Source organism: Malurus melanocephalus, unplaced genomic scaffold (assembly GCF_030028575.1).
Source record: "Malurus melanocephalus ecotype Western Australia unplaced genomic scaffold, MMel_1.1 scaffold_5, whole genome shotgun sequence".
Lineage (NCBI taxonomy): Eukaryota > Metazoa > Chordata > Aves > Passeriformes > Maluridae > Malurus > Malurus melanocephalus.
The window spans coordinates 1,683,085-1,709,950 of NW_026623237.1; the positions used below are offsets into that span (position 1 = coordinate 1,683,085).

A 26,866-nucleotide genomic window follows, 5' to 3' on the forward strand; every position below is an offset into this window, starting at 1 on the left:
TGCTCAGAAAGGTTTCTGTTTTTCTCTTTTCATTAACCTACAAAACAGACATGAAAGCAAATCTTAAGAGAAACTATTATTTTACCAGTGAATGSTTACAAAATTTTCACAAGCCTCAAAAAAATTCCTGTTTGTCCTTATCAATCCAACAATTCCACAATTTCTTTACCTAATTTAAATGCCTTAGACAAAGACATTAAATAAGTACATATACAGTTAGATATAATGTTTCTGGAAGATCAAATCCAATTTTTGGATAATCAGATCAAAGACATGTTATTATGTAATCAGTTGCATGAAATGAGATGGAAAGTTAAATTATTTATATGTCTTAAACACTACCTTCTGAAACTTGGGTTTGTCTTATAGTTTACATTTAAGGAAGACCAATGATACCCCATTGCCAAAATTCTTCTATACCTAAAATTCTCTCAAAAAGTTTGTTTTCTTCATCTATCAGGCAGATTAGCCACRAAGCTTCTTTTCCTACTGTCAGCCTAGAATCTTTATTTGATTTTGGCTTGTCTCAGCAGCCTTGCCACTCTCTCTGGGATGCTTCACAGGAGAGATTTTCCCTTGGAAAAATTAACTGTGATACTGTGGTTATTTCCCTCCCTTCTTGTACATTAGTTGAACGTACTTATAAAGCAACAATTGTTACCTGTATACTGTTCTTCACCTAGGGAGTTTTTAGAACACATAAGGAGCCTGGAAGTTTCATGAAACAGAAGATTTTACTAATACTGTGGTTGCTTTTGTTATTTAATAATATATTATATATAAATTTCTCTTAGTTGGCCTATTTACTGAAAGTTCAGAGACTATTTCTGCAAAATTTACAAGCCACTAGTGCAGAAGTTCATAATAATTATTGTGAGATTTCTTCTTAAAATCCCTAGCTGCAGCATTATTTTCAGATATGGACAAGTTTTGCCAAGAATTTGAGCATTAATCAGCATTTTTTGTGGGTGGATATAAAAAACAAAAGACTTTTGTAGGCGTAAACAGAAAAATCACATTTTTCTCTGAACAGCTGTATAATAGCCACTTTTAAAAGCTAAATAGTAAACACAGAAGGAAAGGGTTTCACACTAGAGAATGTAAGACAAAATATTTCTGGCTTCCATATTGTGGGAGTTATTATAGAGCAAAAAAAAAAAAAAAAAAAAAAAAAAAAAAAAAGCTAAGTAAAAATTGTCTGTGCACTTGGACAGCTGACACTTCAAGAAATAGGTTAGAAATCAGAAACCTTCTCAAAGCCATGCCAGTTGCCAGCCACTTAGGGATTTGAAGCTATTTGAGAAGAGAGTACACACAAATACTTTACGATCTACAGCTTGTCATATGTATATTTTGTAAAACATTTTTCTTAATAAATCTTTTGTGCCATGTGTCAAAATCAGAGTTGTTTTTAAACCCTGAAATCATATTCACCCTAAAGTTGATGTATCATTCCTATGCATATGTAATGTGTAATCATAATACGCAGTTGATAGTTAAAGGTAATATCTTTTATTGTCCAGTTATTATTGCTGAAAAACATTGACAAGCTTCTGAACACAGAAGCTTGCTTCATATCTGAAACAGACCAAGCATATTTCAAGCACAAAAAAAAGCTGAAACAAATTGCATAAACTATCAGAAATATAAAATCTTTGAGAAGAAAGATAACTGGCAGATACAGTTAGAGGAGACATTAGTGAAGAGTGGGAGAGCAAAAAATGAGATATTCTACTATGTGTGTTTTGCAACTACTTTGCAAAACYTGATTCAGTAACACCACATAAATGTGGATCAAGGATGTTTTTTATTGTGGAAATTGAAATTTTGAAAGAGTTACAAATTACACATTGCAAATACCAATGTAAGGAATATATTCTAAACCCTATCTCAATAAGACATAATGTGATGAAGATGTTTGAGCTTGTGAAACCTCCCATTTAAAAAAAAGAATCCCACATATTGTGTCTCTAGYATCTAAAGCGTTTGCCAAGACACAAGTACTTGTTACAGATTTTGGTTTTGATTTTCTGAAATTAGAACATTCAATAACAAAAAATCCAGTAATATTGTAAATTATAGATAGAGCATTAAAAAGAAATATTAAAGGAAATTTTATTTTCCTGTTGACAGAGAACATGAAAAAATGTCTTCTTCTTGGTCCTGTTTTTTGTTAATGGTTTTTGACCCCCTGGTCCCTTCYTACATCATACAGCTYTCTTGTTGCAATGAACAATTTGGCCTCTTTTTAAGGCTTGTCACCAGAATTTTGTAGTTGCTAYATTGCTGATTTCTGTTCTCAGTGACTTTTGGAACAGACTTCTTTTATCATTTCACAAGTATTGCTAGTAGTATGCTGAATGTCCTCACGAAATACAAATCAAATCAATTCAGGAATTTAGGTATCTTTTAATTCTTGTTATTTTATTTATTAATAATAATGTTATTTATTTTTGCTATTTAATTCCTTGGCATATTCATGGAATTATATAATCATAGAATCATTAAGGTTGGAAAAGACCATAAGGTCCAATTGTYAACCTAGCACCACTACCATGTTCACCGTTCAATCATTACCTCAGGTGCCATAGCCACACATTTTTGGGACMCTTCCATGGATGGCAACTCCAACACTTCCTTAGACAGTCTGTTCCAGTTCTTTACAACCCTTTCTGTGAAGAGATCTTTCCTAACATCTAATCTAAACCTTCCCTGSATTAACTTGAGGCCATTTCTCTGGGTTCATATTGGCTGTAAAGGCATCTGATAAAGACATTTTTTGTTGTGAAGCAAAAAGCCAATGAGAAAGAAATTACAGAGAAGCAAATAATATATGACACTGMGAAAACAGGAAATGTGGGTTTCTTTTGTTCCTTCCCCTGATTTCATTCACGAGTGAATGGGTATTATGCAATTGACCTTTTAGTGTCCTGTAAGAGATTAACCATCAGTGCGTGTGACACTATGTTAGTATGTTATTGGCACTATGTCAGCCAATGATGACATGCTCACAGCAAACGTAAAATACATTCAAGCAGCTGTTCCAGTTAATTTTGATTTATCATGAATTGATCTGTTTCAACATGAGAGATTGAAGACAGCAGCTAAGGTGGAGGAGAGTAGCTAAGACCAGGGTTCAGATCTACTCAGAGTTAAGCAAGGAGGAAAATGAACCATGGCCTCAAACAGAGAATGTCTGTGTGCTGCTTGCTGACTGTGGGATTTACTCAAGTGTAACATTCAGTTCTTGACTGCTTCAGTTCAGACTTCCACAGCTCAAGTGAGCATGTGACTTTTGGTCTGAAATCAATGGATAAGGGTTTTTTTGCTTAATCTGACAAATTTTATTTAGGATATTTGGAGCTTCAATTTGGTCTATGTGACAAAGTTGGTTAGGTGTGAAAAATCTTACCTGGATACCACCTAATCTCAMTGGAAAAACAGGGTAGCAGCTGAGTAGTGTTTTAAAGATGGAAGTGGATTCTTAAAGAGATGGATTGGTCTCCGAGTGATTTTGAGGATCATGTTCTGTTCAGAGAAAATGCATTGCTGTTGAGTCACTTCTCAACTGTGTTCAGAGCTTTGACAAGCCATAAACAAACTTCTGATTCTCCCTGGCTAGCCTGAATGAATATGGTAGAGTCCTATGGTAAAAGGAAAAAATGAAGAAAACTAGAATGCAAAATCCCTCACAAAATCCTTAGCTTGTTAAGATTAGCATACTTTGTATTTTAGGATTGGAWGGAGATTCCTATTAAAAATAAGAACATGGTTTCTCTACCTTTTCTCACAGTAGAACATCATGGAATTTCTTTGTAATTCTGCTTTGAAATTAATAGGAAATAAATTAGGTCAACATTCTTAAAATTGGGGAATTATATACAAATATTGAGATTTGTACTGTGCTGGATATTTGTTTCTTACAAGATTCTTTCTCTTATGTGTTGTTTTGAGTATCCAGGTGAATATACAATATCAATTTTTTCTGAAATTGGCAGAGTATTGTTCTTAAAATTACTAGTTTGATTCCTATGGGTAACTTGCAAAGTAAAGTGTATAAGCAAGAATATCAGAATCTGGTACTGACTTATCAAAAAGTGAAAATATATGGGAGTATATTCATTTGTAGTCTCTTCTTTAGATCTAATATTTCTGTATTTTAATATCTTGTCATAAAGCATATTTGGGATTCAATATATTCTGCGGTGATAAAAAATGAATTATTATTTACTAAACATGCCTTTRTAGGTGGTATGAATTATTGGTTGGCCTGATCACATTTTATTAGTACTGAAAAACTGCATTTATCTGTTTTTTTTATTTTGCATTTTCAGGTGGAGATTGAAAATCTGGACTATCATTACTTTCTGCCTTTGTTCTTTGATGGGCTTTGTGAAACAGAATTTCCATATGAGTTTTTTGCTCGTCAAGGAGTCCATGACCTTCTAGAGCATGGTGGAAATAAGATCCTTCCTGTTGTTCCTCAGCTCATTATCCCAATAAAAAGTAGGTGAACATGTAAGAGAAAAATCCATTAACTTGTATTTCTATGGTGTAAAATTTGAAAAGTTGTTAATTAAKCTTAAGACAAGACAGTCTGAACATTTAATGAAGATTGTTGCAAATGTGAGTAAATTTTMAGATATAAGGCCAGAAGGCTTTAGGCCTTCAATCACCTGATATGTGCAGTATTTCAGAGGAAGAGACTCTCTGGTTAGTGGTTTTTGTATTATGGGGTGGCTCTTGGTCTTTAGAAATGTGAAGTGACATTTTCTTAGCTGTTTTTATATACTGATTATGTAAATCCTCTACTATACAGAACAGTTCATCTAAAATTACAGGAGAAATCAACAGATGGCATTTAAAAATRTTACTTTTGAAGGTTTTATGTATTCAAACGTAGGTTTTTTTGTAGAAAAAAATTGTAAAATGTAATTAATTATTTTAACACAAATTTAATACCACTAAAATTCAAGTGCAGTACCACGAAAACTTTATTTTCTTGAACCACCTAGTSTTTCAGMTGTATTKTTTTGTCCCKTCCTATTTCTTTGGGTCATTACCTTGAAGAGCTATTTTTCTGAAGCATCATCCTTCTTTAGTTTGTTATTATGATGCTTAACTCTGCATGCTACATCTATACTAATAGATGCTCATGTTTGTTAAATTTGGCTACTCTTTTRTCATTAATCATTAATGGTATCATTGCTGTCCTTTGTCCTGTTCATGAGAGGGTTCAGCTTTAAATGCAGTTTGGAAAAAGGAAAATTAATGTAGTTTGGAGCCTGATAATACTGAAATAATAAGGATTGTTAGTATCAGAATTGTTAGTTTTTTATTCAAAGTTTTTTTTCTCAATTTAAAAAGATTGATTATAGATGTCAYTGTCTCTATCTTACTTTAGTTTTGAAAATGTCAAAAGGAATATATAATATTCAGAATGTTTACTCTGTGACACTTGAGAAAGGTTATGAAAACAATGTTACCATTTTTTCTCTCAAGGAAAATACATAAAGAAAGGAATGATATAATTTCTTTAGAAAAGTATATCCAACACCACCCAAATATATTTACAGCAGTATCATTTTTTTTGAAAGCTGAAATAATTTCTTCAAAAAAGACTGCAAGTTTATGACAGCRCCTACTCAGGATTTAAAAGTCTAGCTAGGATATAATTACGTGGAAACTTTATCTTTTACACAGCGTTTAGAATTAGAAAGACACTGCTAGGTAAGGGTATTTGTATGGGTTTGATATGTAGTCTTAAATCAAGTAATAATTTATGGTGCTGGAACACATTCAARAATCTGCTAGCTAAATTTAGTAGATGGTTCTGCTTTATTTTATTTTAAGGTTCTTACTTTTTTATTTTAAGAAGGCTTCTGTATCAGCTTTAGTATGTGAAGTCTAAGTATTATCAATGATTAAGGTTTCTTCCTAATTAAAACCATACTAATGTTAAAAAAAGAYACCATCATCTCCAGGAGTCTGAAARTATGTACTTTTAAGGGTTTTTWAATTTGCTGTGACTGTGTAATATAGCGGTGTAGTCATAGCTGTACATTTCTGTGACTCAGCTGCATCCACAATAAACTCAGCTATGTTTTACACAGATTACTGTCTCCAAAGTGTCCCTCTGGGTGAGTTATATCTGATTAACCAGTCTTTTTCTAGACCACTACAGTATTTCTACTGTGAAAGAGTGAATCAGTTGATTGTTAGGCAAGGTAATATAAATGATCCAGGGGAAAAGGCTAAAAGAAAGACAGAAAAACAACTCTACACATAGAATTCTTTTAAAGGCAGTTTTCTCTCCTGCATGCTCATCAATGGAATATATTAATAAAGACCTAAGTGTTCTCTAAAAACATTTTAAATTAAGTATTAGAATTCTGTATTATATTTTAATGATTTAAGAGGAAATTTGTCTTCCAGCCATCCTTGCTTAAAGTTCACACATTAAAGATGAAAATTATATTATTTAATCCATCTGTGGGTTATTGTAAGCCCAAATAATTTCAATTTTTTTTTTTCTGGTTAAACAGGCAGTGAGTAAGAAAAGACAGACACTTGAAATTAACAGGCCCAGGTTCTCTTGTAAGATACCAGAAATATGATTAAAATAATAAAAAAGAATGGTATTTAGTTGAAAAATAATTCTGTATTTTTGTTTGTCACACTGGAAGGGGCTTTTTTTTTGGAAATTCAGAGGAAGAAAAAAATCCCTCAGGTTGGGGGCATTAATTTCTCAGAGGGAAAAATGTTCAAAATAGATTTTATTTTGATTTCTCAAAATAAAAATCCAAAATATATTTATTGTATCTTGCACTGGAAAAACATTAGAAAATAGTTTATAAATATAGTCATTGCGTGCCATAAAACTCAGAAAAAACAAATTACCCGTATATGTCAAGCTTATAAGGAATCCAACTAAGAATAAATAAAATGCAAAATCAGAAAATAGGATTACTTAAGATATAGGGCATTTTACTCCCTTTCACAGAAGATGTAGGCATACCCATTGTCTRAATTATTTAAGCTCAGCAAAGATATATGAAGTGAGATATATGGCAAATATCAAAGTACTTTGCAGCAGTATCATGAAAGTTCTGATGCACAATACACAGCCAAATATCTTCTTTTCCAGAAAGTTCCTTATTGTTGTTTTCATATTGCAGACAGGTAAAAAAGTAGAAGAAGAAGGCTGATTTTGCTCCCCATCACAGGTTACATTGGTTGGCAGAGAGCTGAACAACCCAGCCACAGACCCCTGGGGTAGCAGGCAAAGATGTCTGTAGGTTACATGAGAGTTCCCTTATTTTTAGGAAGCAGAGGAATCTGTCTAGCCTTTCCATGATTTTCTGTGTGGTCATTATAGGAATGTAAAATTCCTTCTGATACCTCATTTTAGGGCAAATTATTGTTTTTAATATTACATTTACCAYAACGAATGTCAGATCAGAAAAGCCTTGTCCTTTTGCTTGCTCCCTTAAGACTTCTGCAGCTCTCAGATTCCTGACCTCAGAGTTCCCCAAAGTTCTCTGCATGAGACACACGTGCAGACATAAACACTGAGGGAGCCAGAAGTTTCTACACCTTTGTTTTTTATTTCCATGGGTAACATCAAGGGCATGCAACACAGTATGTGGAAGCATCTCCTTTCAGAGGCAATGAGCATGCCACCATTCACATTTGCTTTGCTGGCAATGTAGTTGTAGGAGTTTTCAACCCCTTATGCATAAAGTCACCAATTGTTCCAGCTCCCACACTCTGAGTTTTGCTAATGCAATTGTTYGTGGAGCAACTTAATGAATCTCTCATCTAGAGGTATTTAAAAAAAGAAAAAAAGGCAAAAGAACCCAAATCTAAAATGAATCTAAATATTTTCAGAGTGGCATTACTTTTCATGTCAGATCATTTCAACRGTCTAGTTTATCCATGCACCACCACTAATGAAGGAATAGTACACGACAGCACGGACAGTGGAGTGAATAGGTAGAAATTATCAATAGGAAGATCTGGATATAGCTCTGCTAATGAAGATAGTAATGTGAAATTAAACACTTAAGTATCTTGGATCATCCACTTTCCAGAATCTTTACTCTTCTGTGCTTTGAATCCTGAAACAGAAACATAGGCAATCTAAATTTAGGCCTAAAAGTCAGTGAAGCTCACACCTTTGCACTTGTAACTTAGAAGGAAGTATTGTTTCTACAGAGTTGCAGTCAGCAGACCAGTTCTGATTGAATCCAAAAAGAATCATCTCCATCCTAAGGAACACTGAAGTTTTCCTTTTTGGGGCGTACCTTTTGAGGCTTTTACCATGCTGTTAAAAATAGCTTCTGTGCTCCGGTAAATCAAGGGTACCTTAAACTATGTTGAAAATGTTTCATTAAGGAAACAGATTTTTTGCGAGTCAGGTCTAGAGAAATGAGCAGATCATTCCTCCCTCAGTGTCACCTACAGAGTCCTTTTTAACGTTTAAAAAACTTCCAAATTAAACTGATTTCTGTTTTCTTATTGTTCACATTCTGCTTGCATCTGATTTCTGTTTTCTTACTATTCCCATTCTATTTGCATGTGAAAAAGATTATGTTTTTATGGAATAAAAATATTATGTTTTACTGGTCTGCAGTTCTTTTTTTCCTGCAAGTCATGTAAGTTGATTTTTGTCACCAACAGAAAGTGAGTTAAAACCTCTAATGTAATTGTAATTTTCCTTCTGGCTGACTGTTGCTCTTGAGAACCACTTTTGGTTATTAAGTCATAGGTTGAAAAAGAACAGTAAACAAGCTTGCATTTATAGACTTAAAATGCTTTTAAAGAAAGCAAAGGTCTCTGATCTATTTTCTTTTAATTTTCTTGATACTCAAATACTRAAGTGTTTCCTCCTGCAGGTTTCATCAAGCAGTACAAGTGGTTGCAATTAGGTTTATGTTAGATTCATCTGCTCAAAACTGTTAATTTCAGGTATTTTCAAATGTTATCAAAAGTAGATTCTTTATTACTCATCTTTACTTCTGTCTGTGAGGAGAAACTGTGTTTTAATAGAGATAAATCTCATCCATGTTTGGAAAGTGAAATATGCAATTAGTATCTCTGACTTTTAAAGTTGCAGCTATTTTTCCTGAATTTTTAAATTGATTAATATTTATCATTATTAGTCATGAATTCATTTGCCATTTTATCACCCAGTTGTTCTGTACTATAAAGTCCTTTYACAGTTCTTCAGAGTCAGTCCTTGTCTTTGGCATCTGGAATAACTTGTTACCTACAGAAACCTGTCATCAGTAAAAAACTTCCAAAKCACCTAAATATCTAGTGAAGAATATCAACTTCATGGATTCCTGCAAGGATCTACTAGTGATATTTCTCCTCTGTGATCACTTATTGTTGCCTGTCTCTATTGTTCCTGTCTCTAAGCCATTATTTATTTGTATGCAAGCCATGGCAGTTCGCTGAGAGAACTTWCCAAATACCTTTTGAAAGTCTAATAAAACTGTATCATCACATTTTTCTTGTCCATGTTCTTCTTCAAGGATCTACAGTACMTTTAGAATGCTATTTTAAGTTGTGCAGTACAGATGCCAGTACGACTGGTCTTTGATTTCTCAGACCTTTTTTGTAAATGGCATCACATTTCATTGATAATAGACYTGTTTTTATCAGGGGGGTGGGTACTTGGTGCAGTTTTAGTGGCTTAGACAGCACAGAGGAAGAAATGTAAAACTAGGAATGAGGGGAAGCTGTAGACTGGCATAGTCACTGAGCAGTTTTTTGGGACTCTTCTATGTGTTTTTTACCCTATGCAATTAAACTGGGTCCACAAACATTAGTAAAATTCAAATTTTATAGGATGTGATCTAGTAAAATGCTACAATTACATGCACAMCTAAAGCTTAAAAAAGCCACTGACTTTCTATTCCATATTCTGCTAGATCATGTTTYTTGCAAGCATCCATGTTTCACTTATGGATCTTAGCCTTAGACTTTGGCTTTGCAAAAAAGTCTTCGATGATAAAATTGGCACAAGATTTTTGTGCCTTGTCCCCTATTTCTTCTTCCCATCATTTCACTATAACACATCACTCTTTCAGTTGTACAGGAAGAAATTTCTGTACATCTCTATTATTACTTGGGTCAGGCTCTTACTGGACTTCTAAAAAGTAGAAGGTTCCTATTCTGTTTTTATTCATTCTTGCTTAAATACTGTGTTTTGTAAAAGCATTCATTACTGTTCTATCAATTTAGTATAATATTGTTCTATAAGTACAGGTAGTTAAGTATTAGGCACTTTGAAAGTTTTGGACAACGTTTTGTAAGAGAAGTATATATCACTTTAATCAATTGTGTTTTGAGAACACTTCATGTTAGGAGTTCTTTAAACCCGAACTCTTCCCGAATTTAGAAGAAGATTAAGTAGATCACAACAGTCAAAGTATTTTTATCCTGAGAGCTTTTTACCCCACAGAATACCTCCACTATGAATCTTCAGGCAAAGAATTTTCTAAAACAGTTGCCTGATTTACCAATTAAGTGACAGATATGAATGAAAACCAAATTGGTTTTAATGTTTGGTTGTCAGACCTAAGTAGAAAATGAAAACCGTTGGGGCATTTCTAAGCATAGATTCACAGATGTAATTGAAAAAGGAGCTGAATACAATTGAATTATCAACATAACTTTTAATGTAACAACCAAAATCCATAGGTAGTATTTAGAGAAGAGAYGGAAGTTTGGGGAAACTGATTTGATTCTGTAAAGTTCAGGCTAACAGTGTGCTGTCTGGGAGAGAATGTTCTGRTTGGATCCCTTCTGTGGAACTACATTGTGTCATGAAAAAGATCCACTGTGTTCTGGGAGAAATGCTGTCATGTGTTCTGGCTTGTAAAATTTATCACTCTCATCAGATGAGAACTGTGGCTTCTATTATAGACAATATCTGGGACTGAAATAGGATTTTCCAAACTGCCRTATAAAAATAAGAAATAAAAATAAAAAAATATCAATATATAACTTGTAGGTAATTTCTTTAAGATATTAGAAGTGTTACTCAAAGACTTGAATGTTTTMAAGTAATAATTTCTATTGCTTTATATGTAAACATCTAGCTAAATGGATAAGCAAACAAGTAGCATGTATCTTAAGGAAAGTTTCTGATCTTAATGGAAATTAATAAAACAAATACTAAATTTACATGAATTGCCAATGAAATGTATCTGAAATTAGGAATACAGTGAATTGGAATTGGAGTCACTGGGTGCAGGATGCCACTTTGAGGGACAGTGCAAGTGAGGTCCTTCAGTTTTATGTTTTGGTAGAAGTAGGGGTGRAGATCCATGTGGGTGATGTGGCAGCTGGAGGCTGTCTTGGGCACAGTGTTAATGTAATGATAGAGTTTTCAAGTATCAGAGAAAGGAGGAGAGATGTCAGCAGAACTGCTGCCTTGGACTTAGAGAGGGCAGACTTTGGCCTGTTTAGGAGCATGTTTGACAGAGACCCTTGGGAGGCAGTCCTGAAGGGTGATGGGGTCCAGGAAGGCTGGATGTTCTTTAAGGAGGAAATGTTAAAGGTTCAGGAACAAAATGTCCCCATGTGCTGCAAGATGATCCAGCAGATGGGACTGACTGAACAGAGACACTTGTCAGGAACTCGGGGAAAAAAGGAGTTTATCACCACTGGAAGAAAGGGCAGGCAACTGAGGAAGACTAAAAGATTGTCATAAGCTTATGCAGGGAGAAATTTGGAAGTCCCAAACCCCAAGTAAAACTTAAYCAGGCTATTGCCATAAAATATAATAAAAAAATGTTTTTATATATCAGAAGCAAGAGGAGGGCTAAGGAGAATCTGTCTCCATCTTTTACTGGTTGTTGGGGGAAGCATCATGAAAAAGAATGAGGAAAAGGCTGAGATACTTAATGCATTCTTTGCTTCCATCTTTAGTTGTAAGACCAGTTATTCTCAGAATACCCAGAATAGCCCTGAGCTGGAGATAGGGATGGRGAGCAGAATGAAGCCACTATAATCCGAGGAGAAATGGTCAGGTACCTGCTACTCCACTTGGACAGAAACACGTCTATGGCATCAGTTGGGATCCATCCCATAGTTCTTCCAACAAATATTTGCACAGTCACTTCCACTCACATGACATACTTGGCATGCCTAAAAATAAGGTTTCTCATCCTCTAGGACAGCTTCTACAGCCCAGAAGTACTGTTCCTGGAAGGGGGTACAATTTGTTTGTCAAGGATTAAGAAGCAGGGGTTTCTGTCAATGGTTAATTTTTATATCCCTTAATTAATTATTAGTGTATGCACAAATAATTAATTTTATTAATTGGTAATAATTAATTCATAACAATAAATATAAATATTCATTTATGCTCATATGCATGACATAACTATTGTACTGAAAATTGAAAGTGTTAGTGATAATTTCCCTATTAGTTCAGTTAGCTATTATTTATGTGTATGACAAGTTAATAGTAAATAAATTTATGTGTTGGAAACTTCCTCTTCAGTCACTCTTCTGTGAAAATGAATGATGTCTGTTTCTCTCTAGAAGAGTGTTTTCCTATATGAGACTCAGACCCCATCTTTAAAATTGCATCTGGGCGTCTCTCTTTGCCAAAGCAGCCTTGGAACATCGATCCACAAAAGCGTAATTTGGAATAGCCAGACTCTTTGCTGGAATTTAGTGTGAGCATGCTGCATTGCTGGGCTTCCTGTCCACACATTATTGTGCTCAGAGACAATATGAAATTAAATACAGCCTGGTGACTACAATAGGGACTAGCAAATAAGAAATATGGAATTCAGTCTGTATTTTTGTTTACCAGTACTTCTTTAACTTGGATGATGTGCAATAGTACCTTTATACCTTGRGCTTTCTGTTTTCTAACAGTAGGTTCAGTATACTGTTCACAAGCATGCCAAGAGGTATGAAGGGAGAATATTTACTAGTTGATTTTTGAGAATTGTCTCTGCCCATTCACAAACCAATCTGCCCTTGCTTCAGAGATCTAGCTCTGATTTTTAACTCAGCAGGCATGCAATAAGAAGCAGAAGCAGGCAGATACAGTGCATTTGCTTAAAGAGATGGAAAAAACTGATGTTGCTCCTATGTGAAAATACTACTTCATTCCCGATGAAATGGCATTCCTGTGCACTGAATAACTCAGCACTGGAAATACTGAATCATTGAATTGTAGAATCATAGAATGGTTTTGGTTGCAAAGGGCCTTTAAAGATCATTTAGTTCCAACACCTCTGCAATGGGTCGGGACATCTTTGATCCTATTTGATTTGAAGAGGCAGTTCTTGAAGAAGTTGTYAGCAATTCCTCTTCAAATTTCTTTGTGTTCTGTGCTACAGTTTTTTCTAAATGCTTATACTTTGTTTTGGTATCTTGAAGCACATATTTAAATATTTCTGTTTTTTTAAAACATGGTAATGAATATGAGCTTATCTTTTTCAGTTCTGTCCTGGTGCAATGATGTAGAGGTCCATTTAAGTGGGCGGGACACTGGAGAATTAGACCGATATATAAGAGCATACCAAATTTGATAACTGATTCCAGCTACATAATTTCAGATATGCTTTTATAAATAGATGGATTTTGCAAGGGAAAAAAATGTATTTCAAGCATGACTCATTTTTAATTACGAGAGAGAATGCAAAGTACTTGCTTTTAGTAAAATTAAAAGAGGAGAAACAAAAGGTATTTATGAAATGTCTTAGTGTCATAAGATTAGAAGCATGACACTGAAAGCTAAGAGAAAAACCTAAGTAGGYTAGACAAAATCTTTTTTTTCCCCTAGAATGTTTTCTTTTGAAAAAAGCCTACAAGGTTTTTTTGTGGGTTTTTTTTCCCTATAACATTTGCTTCATTGTACTGATTCTCAGAATAGTAGGAATTGTCAGTTGAATGAATAAAATGATCATGAAATAAATGAGTACAAACATACAAACACTAATTGTTGCACTAGAATGTATCTGTTGTCAACCTTTGCAGGTTGTCCTGCAGTTGCATGGTTCCATTGGCCCCAAGTGGTACTTACTGAACATTTATTTTTCATTTGTTTGGACCACGCCAGTATTATACTGGCAGCATGAGGGAATAATGAGTTGCATTCTTTGGGTTACTGAAGAGTCAGCACAAATTGTGGGAACAAATAACAATCAGACAAGGCAGTGTTTTATAWCATCAGGACTGCAATCCATCTTTGGGATCTTTCAAAGCTGGGCTAATAAAGGCCCGCTTACAATTCCCTACAGAGTATAGTTTAATTAAATTTGTCCATTAGAGGACTCCTCCCCCTCCCTCTACATTTTAGAAATTAATTCTGCTTTCTGCCTGTTGTTCTTTTTGCATCACAGATGCACTGAACCTTCGTAACCGACAGATCATGTGCACCACACTGAAAGTCATCCAGCACCTGGTGGTGTCAGCTGAAATGGTGGGGGAGGCCTTGGTGCCCTATTATCGGCAAATTCTCCCCGTTCTAAGCATCTATAAGGATAAGGATGGTGAGTTATCCTAACAGACACTGTGTCTTTCGACTCCTAAGGCAAAAAGGGGCTTGAGGCAGGGTTAATTAACAATGTAGTTAAGATTTATTACTGTATATAAACTCAAATCCATTTGGAGCTCTAAATAATGTAAACTCCCCCTCTTACTATCCCCTAAGGATGCACTGAAATTAACAATTTCATTTATAACTCCTTGCACGTACAGTTTATTTAACACAGTACAGAAGCACTGAAGCAGCTCTATAATCTTCCAATAATTAAATTGTAAAGTTTTGTAACAGTCTTTTGAATACATTAATAAATTGCAAAGGTCTATTCCTCCCTCAAACACATTCGTTTAGTCCAGCTGTTTTATTCCATTTTGTGCTCTCCACAAGCARTTTGCTGCTACCAGAAGGTTTAGGAAAGAATAAAAATAAAAGTAGAGATCAAACTAATTAATTTGAGGGTCGAGAGAACTCCTTGTTGTAAAAGAATTTCAAGTTAGAAACAGTGAAATTTGAAGTTATTGTTGCACACTTAGCAGGTTTTATTACAGAGCAATTTAGAACTAATTTATATCTACTCTTTGTAGTGCAGATCTTGACAGTTTCAGTCTTTAATAACTGATCCTATGAGTTCTGTATACTGTGAATACATTTACACCACAGTCACCAGCTGAAATCAACATGATGTATATTCCTTTAGCCAAACTAATCTTTAAAGTATTTTTCTGTAGTAAATCTATCTGTACTTATTTTCAATTATCTACAAAGTTACTGACTTTAAAATTTCTGTTATTGACTTGCAGCCATATAGATGAAAAGAAAGTAATTCCTCAAAAGCTTTCAAAAGAGGGTTTTCATGAAATTCATGGCATTTTAATAGTTCTCTCCAGGATTCCTTTCTATTATACTTTCTGTTTGCATTACTACAGAATACTCACTCTTTATTGAGTATAAGATTCAAATCAGATTGAAAAATGCCTGTTCAGAGACTGGCTTGAAGGCACAAATGAAATTTACAYTTTAGATCCCTTTAAATACATGTATGTCCCTGACTTTGCTTTACTTAGTGAGAAACATGCAGTAACATGGAATTCCACAAGTGCAACTTATTTCTGATGACAGCTGTGACTTTCCAGAAGTTGTGGGATGAAAGGTAATAAGTGAAATCTGTAGGCTAAAGTTAAACAATTTCAGTAGGGCTCCTTATGGATTGGAAGATTCCCCCCTAACAGATCTAATTTCAGTATGTGGCAACAAACAAGACTGTAAAAAGGACTCTCATTGATGAATGAATATATCACATATATTTTTTTCCAAATTTCAACCTGAGAAGCCCATGACTTCTCTTGACTGGGCTTTTCAACAGTGATTTCAGATGAATAATAGGGAAAGCTCACGTGTAGCCAGGTACATACCTTAGCAAGGCATTAAACACATCCATATCTTCAGTTTTGATTGTTTTGTGAGCAAAATAAAACATATTTTCAACATATTTGTGTGAGATCTGTGCTCTGTGAATTTGTGCCTATGTAAAAATACACTAAATCATATTTGACATTTAAGAACTAAACCCCCAAGAATAAATGAAAAGTAATAGTCCAAATTAATTGATTTTATTAAGTCATTACTTCCTTTAAAAAAAACAAATTGAAATTTTAGTATTACCAGAAAGATATCGATACTATTTGCAAAGCTTACCATAGGAAACTGTTCAACTAATTCAGTACATTTTATCTGGGTTTTAGGGAATATCTCTGTCTCCTCCTTCCACAAAAAGATTATATTTCATTCCTCCTTCACTGGTGGTTGACAGAAAATGCAGGGTTCTTTCCTCCTCTTTCTRGCTCACATAAGCTAATAGGCAGGAATGGCAGAGGCTGATCTGGCCTGCTTTCCTCACTGTTTATTGGTACAGGTGAAAGATGGGGTAAGTGAGGTGTAAATTCTTGTTCCTTTTTTCTATATAGCTTGTGAAAATAAGAACTGTGTTCCATCTTCCAGGACTTGTATGATTTGCAGTCTGTGTGTGATGTGAAGCTCTGGGACTCCCAGCACGAAATTCTTTAGATACAGAAGGTTTTCATGAGTTCAGTGGAGGCTCAGAAATGTCATATAAAATTCTATTGCTTSTTTAATAAAACGTGTCAATGCTATTGGTAATTTTTGTAAATTATCAAAAGAGAGAGTATTGATGAAAAATAAATTAAAAGTTTTAATCACCAAAAACATACAAATACAATAAATTTGTTCTTTTATGAAAGAAGACAGAAGAGAAAAATAAAACAGAAAAAAGGGGAAAAAGGAGTCTTCAGAGCCTGGAACATGCGATTAAGGTGCATTTATGCCAGAATGATACCTGAAACAGAAACTTATTCATTAGAAGGATTAGAGAGTTAGGAACAGCAATATTCTTCTGTTTGATTTACCTGTCTGGGAAATAAAAAATTCATTTATTTAGTTTAATAGCTATTTTCATGTTATCAATTTATATTATTCAGTAGTGATCAAGARCAGTTTTGCAGATAAAATAGAGTTAGAGGAAAACAAAATATTATTAGGATTTACATGCCTCAAAGAGAGAAGTGTGGGGTGGCATGGCACTGTGGAAGGTACCTCTTCAGCATGGTAATTGCATCTGTGATGTGTGTCAGTCACTGTGAGGCAAACAGTGGAAAAAGGGGAAGACTGAAACCTAAGTTTCTTTTGAGTGCAATAAAAATGCCTTGACACTATCAATAACTTAAAACTAGCRTCAGCTTTGGACAGTCTCTCCCTGTGTAGCCAGTCCTTGAAAATAAAATTTTAGAGGTATGTCTGAGAATACCTGATGTAGCATTCAACCAGGTCTGAAGCCACAAAGCAGAATTATACTGCATGCTTTGTAGCACCTGAGCTTCACTYGGGRAAAGTCATTCTCTTGTCTGAAAGGTACTTCACTTACTTTGGAGAACTCTATTTTTACAAAATGCAATAACACTACATAGATTCTAAAGTAAAAAAGCAGGATCCAAGTGTTAAATGACAAAAGCAAAAGACTGTGCCTAGAGGTACATGTCCTCCCTGTGTTGGAGTTCAGGTATTTTCAGAACTGCCTGTGCATTCCAGAGGCAGTGATGCTCCTCCAAGTGGTTCATGGTCAGTAGTAAGAAGCAGCAATTTTCCTTTAATGTGATTGAATGTGCTCTAATGAAACATGCCTTGTCCAGAAGATTTCAAATGTTTGCTTCTTCCACTGGGAAATACAGAGGTCCTTTCAAAAGTCAGACCTGTTTTAAAATACTTTGCATTTTGCTAACTTTGTGTTCAGAAATCATGTTTCAGATTAAAAAACTCACCCAAAAACCAAAAAAAATGTTCTTGAACATCAGTGTCTGTGATGCAAAGTATTTGAGGTTCTCTTAATTTCTCATATGAACTTTGAGATTTCATTTATTCTCAGACAGCTTTTCTCAGTTTCAGTGCTACTATCTTTAACTTTTTTTTCCTTTTAATCTGAAAATGGAGACTCACAGAGAATTGATTCATGGTTGAAACTTGCATAAAAACCATCTAATGCCACAAGATTATTGATAAAATAAGCCATGTTAATATGCTAGTGACATAAACTGTATTCTACATCGAGGTTTCAAATTGTTCTTGTGCTTTGACACTTATTCATTTTATTCCTATGCATCATTTGCCAGATTTTATTATTTCTACACTTTCTTTGAATTCCATCAGTTATAATTTCTGAAATTTCAAAACAAAGATTCTGTTGTGGCTTTAAGGATACACAGTTCAAAGGAATAAGATGCCCATGGTGACACAGATCTGAGTGAAAAAATTATTTTTGATACATTTTCTGGGATTTTTTTACTATATACCTTCAGTACAAGAGGATTCAGAGTGTTCTGATTCATCAACATTTAATGAAAAATATTGTGCTTTTCCCAGAATGGAATCTGCCTGTAAATTACCTTTTTAAGCAGATAAAGACAGATTGATTTCTCTCCAAAAAATGTTATTACCATACTGGTGAGAAGCAAAATATATTTTTGTCATTCCCAACTGTGATTAATGATATTATTTCAACAGGCTTTCTATGAATTATGGTTCTAAGGATATTTATTTAACAAATATTCTTCAATGTTTTTAAGGACATCAAAGCATTTCTCATCTGTGAGATCCACTGATGGTCTTTTAATGGTATTTTTCAAAAATGTCTCTTTTTTGGTCGAGAATCACATCTTGAAAATAGAAGTCTCACAAAATAATGCTTTATATTTTAATTGAGAAAGTAGAAAAGTAATCCTCAACCATAATCAGCTGTTGTCTCACCTTTTTTTGCACTGATCAATCTCATTTTATTTCAATGATCACTCTTGCATATGGAGCTACAAAAGCTCATTGGAACTCTGAAGTACAGAAATTAGAAATTATTAAGATCCACCTGTATTAGAACATTTGGTGCTTTAAATACAAAGCACATGATTTAAAGCTGATTATATAGTAAGCGTCTAATGTATAGTCAAAATTCTGTCAGGTACATTCTAACACATTGAGAGAATCATCACACTTAGATATAATTGCTGGGTAATTTCTAATTACTATCTAATTTCTTAGCTGAAAATACAGCACCAGTCTGTGCAAAATAAAACCRATTCAGCTGTGATTAAATTGAAGCTATTCACACTTAGCACTTACTTTTAATATGTTAATAGTCTAATTAATTCAGCATCTTGAATTTTTGATAAAAGAAAAATTAAAAACTTCCCGTGTCAGAGGGTGATACATTACATCCAATATTTTCTTTGTCTCTTTTTAGTTTTTAATTTTTTGGGTATTGTGACTCAAGGAAACGAGAGTTGTCTCTTGAATGACAAACCGCGTATGTGTGAGTTGGGACTTCTGAATTCATAGAAAACTCATGGACAAGTAAAATAGTGGAAACATTAAATTCATCCTGTGCTTCAGTAGAAACATCTGCAAAATGGATATAACCTGAAAGGGCTTGTAGGCCTTAATCRACATTTCGTTTGGCAATTAATCAGAGCTTCCACAAAGTACCAGCAGTGTGGGTATATATGCCAGTATATCATCATTTTCATAAAGTTAAGAGTTCATATCATGCTTTGCTTTAATATTTTTGTTCAATTTGTGTTCYTTTGGGAAATAATTACCTTTGGAAATACCATGTTTGAGGAAGTTTTGGACATTCAGGATGAAACTTGTGCAGAATTACAGTAGTATCTGTAAGTCTGCTTATTCTGGATGTTTGTACTTGTCTTAATATCAGCAGGTGTGCATGTGGCCTCCAAAGAGACAAGGAAGKGTTTGTGTTACCTGAGAACTTCATAGTGGGAGCATACTTAGAGTAAATCTAAAGCATAGCTGCAGTACTGACATCAAAACACATCAGGCATAGTAATTTTAATTTATTTTGCTTGCAGCTTTATTTCTGGCTTGTTTGGCATTGGGTTGGCCAAGAAGGCCAATGGCACCCTGGCTTGTTCCAGGAATAGTGTGGCCAGCAGGACCAGGGCAGTGATCATCCCTCTGCACTCAGCACTGGGTGAGGCCACACTTCCAACCCTGTGGTCCAGGTTTGGGCCTCTCATTTTGAGAAGGACATTGAGGTGCTGGAGTGTGTCCAGAGAAGGGCAGTGGAGCTGGGAAAGGGTTTGGAGCACMAGTCCTTTGGAGCTGAGRGAGCTGGGGGTGTTTAACCTGGAGAAAAGAAGGCTTGGAGGGTACCTCATTTGCTCTCTTCATCTGCYTGAAAGGAGGCTRGAGCAAGGTGGGCAYTGGTCACTTCTTCCAAGAAACAAGCAGTAGGACAAGAGGAAATGRYCTCAAGTTGTGTCAGAGCAGGCTTAGATTGTATATTAGCAAAAATTTCTKCATGGAAAAAGTTGTCAAACAATGGAAAAGGCTGTCCATGTCAGTGGTGGGGTCACCAGCCCTGAAGTTGTTTAAGAGACTTGTAGATGTGGCACTTTGGGATATGATTTAGTGGTGAATTTGTCAGGGTTAGGTTAATGGTCTGACTTCACGATCTTAGCGGTCTTTTCAAACCTGAACAATTCCATAATTCTAAGCTGTTTTTTAAAAATAAAATTGCTTGTACAATTGTGCAAGCTGGAACTAGAACCCACTGGTCTCAGCTGCTGTTTGACTTGCATAGCTGCTTCTCCTCTAATTTCTCCTTTGAGTAGGAGTTCCAAACTCTTTGCTGAACCTAACCAAACCACACCATCAGCAACAGTGCAGGCTGGCACAGATTTATCTAGAAAATGCTGCCCACAGAATCAGCTACTTCAGCACACGTCCCAGTTTGATGGAATTACATATCTGTAGGTTMACAGTTCCCTAGCTGCCCTGAGTAGATCAGAACTTCATTCTGAAATTCTGATTAGTAATCAGCTCACTATGGACTTTGTCACTCTTCTCAGGCTCCTGATTCAGTTTGCAAGGAGTTGAGACACCTACATTTGCTCTCTATATATTAAAGCTTTCTTTGCATCTTCCCCTTAAATGTAGATTGTTTAAAATTTGACTACTTCCACCACTTTCTCATGGATAATTAACTTCTTTCACAGTTGGTTTGCACTGGGACTGAGAAATGGTTTCTTCAGTTGGTCTTGCACTGCTGACTTCACTTGAACTATTTTCAGAGTACACACTAAATAATTCTGAGAAAATATTTGTTTTCTGCGCAATTCTCCTTTCTTTTGATATGTTTGCAAATAATTTTGTCTTAAGTTGGAGGAGGCCTATGATTTCAGCTTGGCATGTTTATTCAGGTAGCATATTTTTTTATTTTAAATATACTCTGGAATCTGAGTTTATGTAATAATTTTAAGTTGATTATGTTTGTTTATTGTGGATGTTTTTATCTGTGTGCTCAATTAGGATTTCTGTTCTGAGAAAAATATTTCTGTGAAAGTCAGTGTGAGGTTGCCAAAATCGAAGAAATTTGCTCTGCACCTGGCTTTCTGTTCTTATATTAATAAAAATAAACCCCAGACCCAACAGGTAATGGAGAGATAGAAGCTTCGAAGAGAGGGAACTCCTTGTATGGATGAGAATTTTTCTTGTGGCATCTCTCTCTTGCCCTCAAGGAAAACAGATTAAAGCCCTGTATAATGGAATGATACCGGCGGGAACATAAATATTGCAGTGTGATTAAACCACTGCAATCAGGTGATTAAAGTGCTTCAGGTCTTTTGGTTATTATTCTGTTATATCATTTCATCTCATTTCAAGATGTTGCTTTTTTCATAGTTTTTGAAGAACACTCTAGGCAACAAAATTGATTTTGTGAGGCCCATAGCTCTGGACTATTGATTTATTTTTTTATATTGCACATCCATCATCTTTGTTTTTAGACACTCCAGCAAAAATACGTATTCTTGTTATAACATCATCTGGCTGTCCCAATACTGATGCAATTAGCACACGGAAATCTTTGCTTCTTTGACAGGAATATACTAGCTGAGAGGTACCCTTTTAACTTTTCTTGTTTGAGAATTAGGTGGAGTAAATTAGACATTTATGATTAGAGCATTTGCTTACTAATGTAATCAAATTCAATAATTAGAACTTTCAGCTAGGAATTATATTTTTTGGGGGAAAAARTAGTCAAAGCCAACCTACCAACCAAACCAAACCAAACAAAACGCAAAAACAAACAGCCCCCCAAACACCTGGTTTTATGTTTAAAACTTTCCACTTGAACACCATGTTGTGCTCRCTGTTATTTTTGCTTTGAAAACTTAATCAAGCATTCAGCAAAAGGTAAGAAATGCCAAAGCCATCATTCAACTTTCTCTATTCACATTGTTTTAATGTATTATGATACAGTTTCTAACAAAAAGAAGTACATGAGAAGAAATTAAATCAATATATAAATAAGGATGTTAATAATCTTCAGATTAATAGWTGTCGAGCTACCCTTGAGGTCAGTTGACATATGACAGTGCTGGGGTTACCTGTGACTACTGACTGCCTGTGATTCTCCAGTCCAGAGATCAGAAACCCATTTGGGAATTAATTAAATGGGAAAGGACTTTGGCCAATACACAAAGCAGAGGTTGTCGAATGGTACTGCACTTCTTGTGTCACTGCAAAGTGCCTTTTCTATTTACATAATGCTAGGTATTGGTTAAAAAGTTGATATTCTGAAGTGATTTTCTATAATGTCAGCAGTAATTGTATACATTMTTTTTCATTCCCAACAATCCTTGTGTATTGATATGTTGCTTCTTGGTTTTTACTTAATGTTTAATTCTCCAAGACAAAAGCAGATGCCTTTCTGATGTATTTGTATGGTTCTATTAAGGATGAGTTCATAATSCAAGGTCCCTCATTAGGATTCTGAAGCTCTACAATAGTTCAACTTCATAGCAATGATGTGGCACTGAACTGAGCTAGGAATTGTGTTTTGAAACTAAATATAAGTGTAATTTTGTATTATACCTTATATATTATTCCTTATATTTGTCCTATGAGTATGTTTATGCATTGATATATTTTAAGTGAGCAGAAATTCTAATTAGGCATAAAAATTTTGAATATTTCCGTATCTAGCAGAATATAAGAAAACAAACACAAATTTTAGAAAATAACTGATGAATGAAACTATGCATAAAATGGGAATTTTTGTTCGAAGAATGTTCCCCTTCTGCAAACCTCACCTTGTTGTCTGTCATTACTCTTTTTCCCTTCTAGTATTTCCCTAGAAGGAAAAAAATTTCATTAATTTCCTGATCTCATTGTATTTTATGTCAGCCTTACTTTTGAAAACTTTATATTTGTTTTTATTTTTTAATCTAAGTTTGAGAATAAAAAATTTTTTCACTTTTGATGGCTTACTATTATTGTCAGTGTTTGTGTAAGAAAAGAATCCTTCAGTAAATGCCACCAAAAGAAGTTAAATATATTTTAAGAATTAASTTGATAAATAACTATAAGAATTAATTTCTTCGCAGCCAAAGCAAATAGGAGGGAACATTACAGAAAAAAAAGAAAGTTTTTTAAGAAGTCTCTCCAGTATAACATAATCTTACATGTTTAACAAATCTAACCTCACTAAAGGAAGTATTATGCAAGAAAAATATATAAATCTGTTTTGAAAATGAAAGACAATTACCCAACATTTTCACTGTAGAGGGAGCTCCTGAAATTACTGTAGCTGAGGGACGTTTCAGCAATGTATGTGTAGATACTTTCTTCTGGGGGATTCTTTTCTCCTAAGTTGAGCTGTCTTTCCCTCTTGTTATCAGTTTAGTAGTAAGAAATTTCCATCTCTTCCTTGCCATTGTCTCAGAAGTTGTCCATCTGTGTGCTGTGATTTGTTAAACAAAGTGAATGAACTTTCCAGTCATGCTGGCTGGATTGTGTGAGCATGAGAGAAATGAAAAGAACCAAGACATGCAAAGACCTGAATATCTTTAGATGGACGTATTTTGGTTTAATGAGCATTGCACACTAACACAAAACTTTACTGACAAATATGAGTGTGATGTTAAATGCTGATCTGTACTTTAAACTGTAGATTATATATCTTATGCCTGACTATCAATGGAAAGAGACAGARTGCATTCAGAAAGGCTGGATATGTGAAATTAGGATTCATCTTTGGAGCAGCCTGTCTCCACTGGTTGCAGGGAGAGCCTGGAGAGGTTAGCCTTTTTTCAGAGCAAAATTAGCTTTGTGAGTGCACTGTCTGTGTGTTAGATTTCAGAGAGGAGCAGACTGTCCCAGTAGATTCATCTATCATCACAAACCTGTGAGATGCAAAGCAAGGCTAAACAGTGGAGTAGTCATAACAGGCAAATCCTCATAGATGCTCATGATTACAACTTAGAAAAATAAATGTAAGGCAAATGGATAATTTGAGTTGCAGTCTCTGTAATAAAAATATTATGTGGTTTGCTATTTAAGCACAGCAGCACAAATAGTTATCACAGGCATTATGAGAAGGCAGTTTCCCCGTGGCACAGGAGACAYGCTTAGCCCCCAGAATCTCTTCATTACTATTACCTAATAGTAGTGCAAATAATTTGATGAAATCAGATATGAAAGTGAATTATTTTTTTGCTTTGGAATACTTTTTCTATTGTTTCTTTGGTGTAAGCAAATACTTGTTATAGGGATACTACTGTGTCATAGACCCCCACCAGGAAGATATCCAGCAAACTCAAATGATCAGAAGTGATTGGAATACATATATTTGTGTGTGAAAGGAGAAATCTAGAGCCTATTATCTGGAATAATGCGTGTGTAGGGATGAAACCAGAAAATGTAATAAGTGTGTGTGTGTGTGTGTGTGTGTRTGTGTATGTGTGTTCAGAAACTGAAACCAAAATAATAATTTTCTGAGGGCCAGATGGAAGTCACCTGTGGCCCAAAAAACAGTGCCAAGTGCTGTGCAGCATGCATTTGCCAAGAAGATAAACACATTCCAAAAATTTATTTCTTAGGTAAATAAAAGGTTACTTCAATTATTTCCAGGACAGTTTTAATTTGTTTTCATGRTTAGGAAGTGAATCTGTGRTGGTTTAATGCCTTCCAAATATTAATGTATTWATGTGTAAATAATTCAGTACTTTTCCTGCTAATTTAGTATCCAACATAATGCACCCTTTCTTTGTTCCTTCCCTAAAAATGAAAGAATTCTGCAGCAACTATCTACCAACACCAGATATGGTAGGTATGGTTGGGTAGACTGGACATCTGRGCAAAAACTGGCACAGAAGGTTATTTTCTTATTTCTGTTGCTTTTATTTTGGTGGAGCTTCCTGACACTTACAGAGTTTCTCCAGAGATGCTATCCATGYTGTTTTGCTGTTGATTTGCAAATTCCACAGCACATTACACTGGGAACAGAAATCAAGACACCTTGTCCATCTGAGTTGTTAAATAAACAATGGTCTTCAAATRTCATCCTACCTTTAAACTGTCTGCATGCTCTATGGCAATTAAAAAATATTTGTTAAATGTCTGGAATATATGCAGATTCTTCATTGATTTGTTCTGTTTATGGGTTTGCATTAATTAGATACAGAAATTCAGACAGCAAATATTATAGAAAAGTTACATGTTAAAATATTTGAGGAGTTTTTTATGAGTAAAGACAACAGTTGAGAATCTGGATAATGCAATAAAAAATATATCAAAACTTTTTTGTAATATTTAATTTTTAAAAACAGTTAACACTGCTTTTTTCTTTTTATATTTTTTGTTCTTTTAATTTTGTTCTAACAAAAGTACTTCTCATAACTGCAGAAGAAATAGATTTCTTCTGCTTTAATGAGTGCCATCAGACATACAAAGTATSTTATTCAAGGGCAGGATTCTGCAGACATTTACTCTTCTATAACTAATGTTTCCCATGTTTTGTCCAATGCAGTTGTTCATCAGCCTTACAAGAGAAAGGTCCCTCTTGTTGCATTTTTTAGAATGACAAGCAATGTGCTGTTTATGTAAAGGAGCCATAGAGAGGCAATGGGTCCACTTCTCATATCCTTGTTCACACTGAGGCAACACTTTTATAGTTATTGATCCCAGGGAAACAATTTGCCAGGGGCAGCCAGGGGATTTCRTAAAGTGAAGGCCTGTTCAAAATCTTAATGAGAGCAGGATCTGGTGCTAACCAAAGCAGAAGTGTTTAAATGCAAAAACCCACGTTATCAGATGCAGTCACCATGCCACAACTCATTTATCTCAACACTAATTATATTAGCTATGCATATATTAATTATGTTGTATATTTCCCTTTACATAAAATTATCTTCATGTTGGAAATAGTTGTGAGCATATACATTGTTTTAATTCCTGTTACTTTGTTTTCTGTGTAACACCTATCTCTGCCCAGTCCAGGAACAAACTGTACCTCTTCTACTGATTTTTTTTKTCAGAAATCCCATTTAACTGTTGCTATATCATCATTATATCATTAAAGTATGATTGTTTATCTTCCACAGTAGGACTGCATGTGTTTTCAATATGAACAAAAGTGAAATTTTGTGAATTAATGAAGATTTGCAGGCAAGCCATTCAGTGATTTCAGCTCTGTACCTTGGTCACTTTCTGGTGTCAGAAATTTTGATAGAATTGACCACTGGGTTACTTCACTGCTTTTTTTTCAAGAAGAAACTTCCTTCAGAATTGACCTCTACCACAAATTTGTGATTTCCCATTGTAGTTTGAGGAAATCTCAAATACAAACAGAAACTGGGAACGCTCTTAAAAATTAGTCAAACACTGGGGACTGAGATTCAGAGTTTAGCAGTGGGGTGAGKACATATGTGATGAAATGACATGGTGAAAATTAAACGACTTTCACACAACATGTATGTAGTGTAC

At 34.7% G+C, this 26,866-nt stretch overlaps 1 protein-coding gene across 1 annotated transcript in view; it reads left to right on the forward strand.

Annotated features, from left to right (window-relative positions):
- The window catches only part of PACRG (parkin coregulated), a 202,353-nt gene that overhangs the window by 97,743 nt on the left and 77,744 nt on the right, over positions 1 to 26,866 (forward strand). Inside the window, exons 3-4 of the mRNA XM_057370424.1 lie at positions 4,335 to 4,506; positions 14,379 to 14,528. Coding sequence (XP_057226407.1) covers positions 4,335 to 4,506; positions 14,379 to 14,528 — 322 coding nt within the window. The remainder of the gene's footprint in view (positions 1 to 4,334; positions 4,507 to 14,378; positions 14,529 to 26,866) is intronic.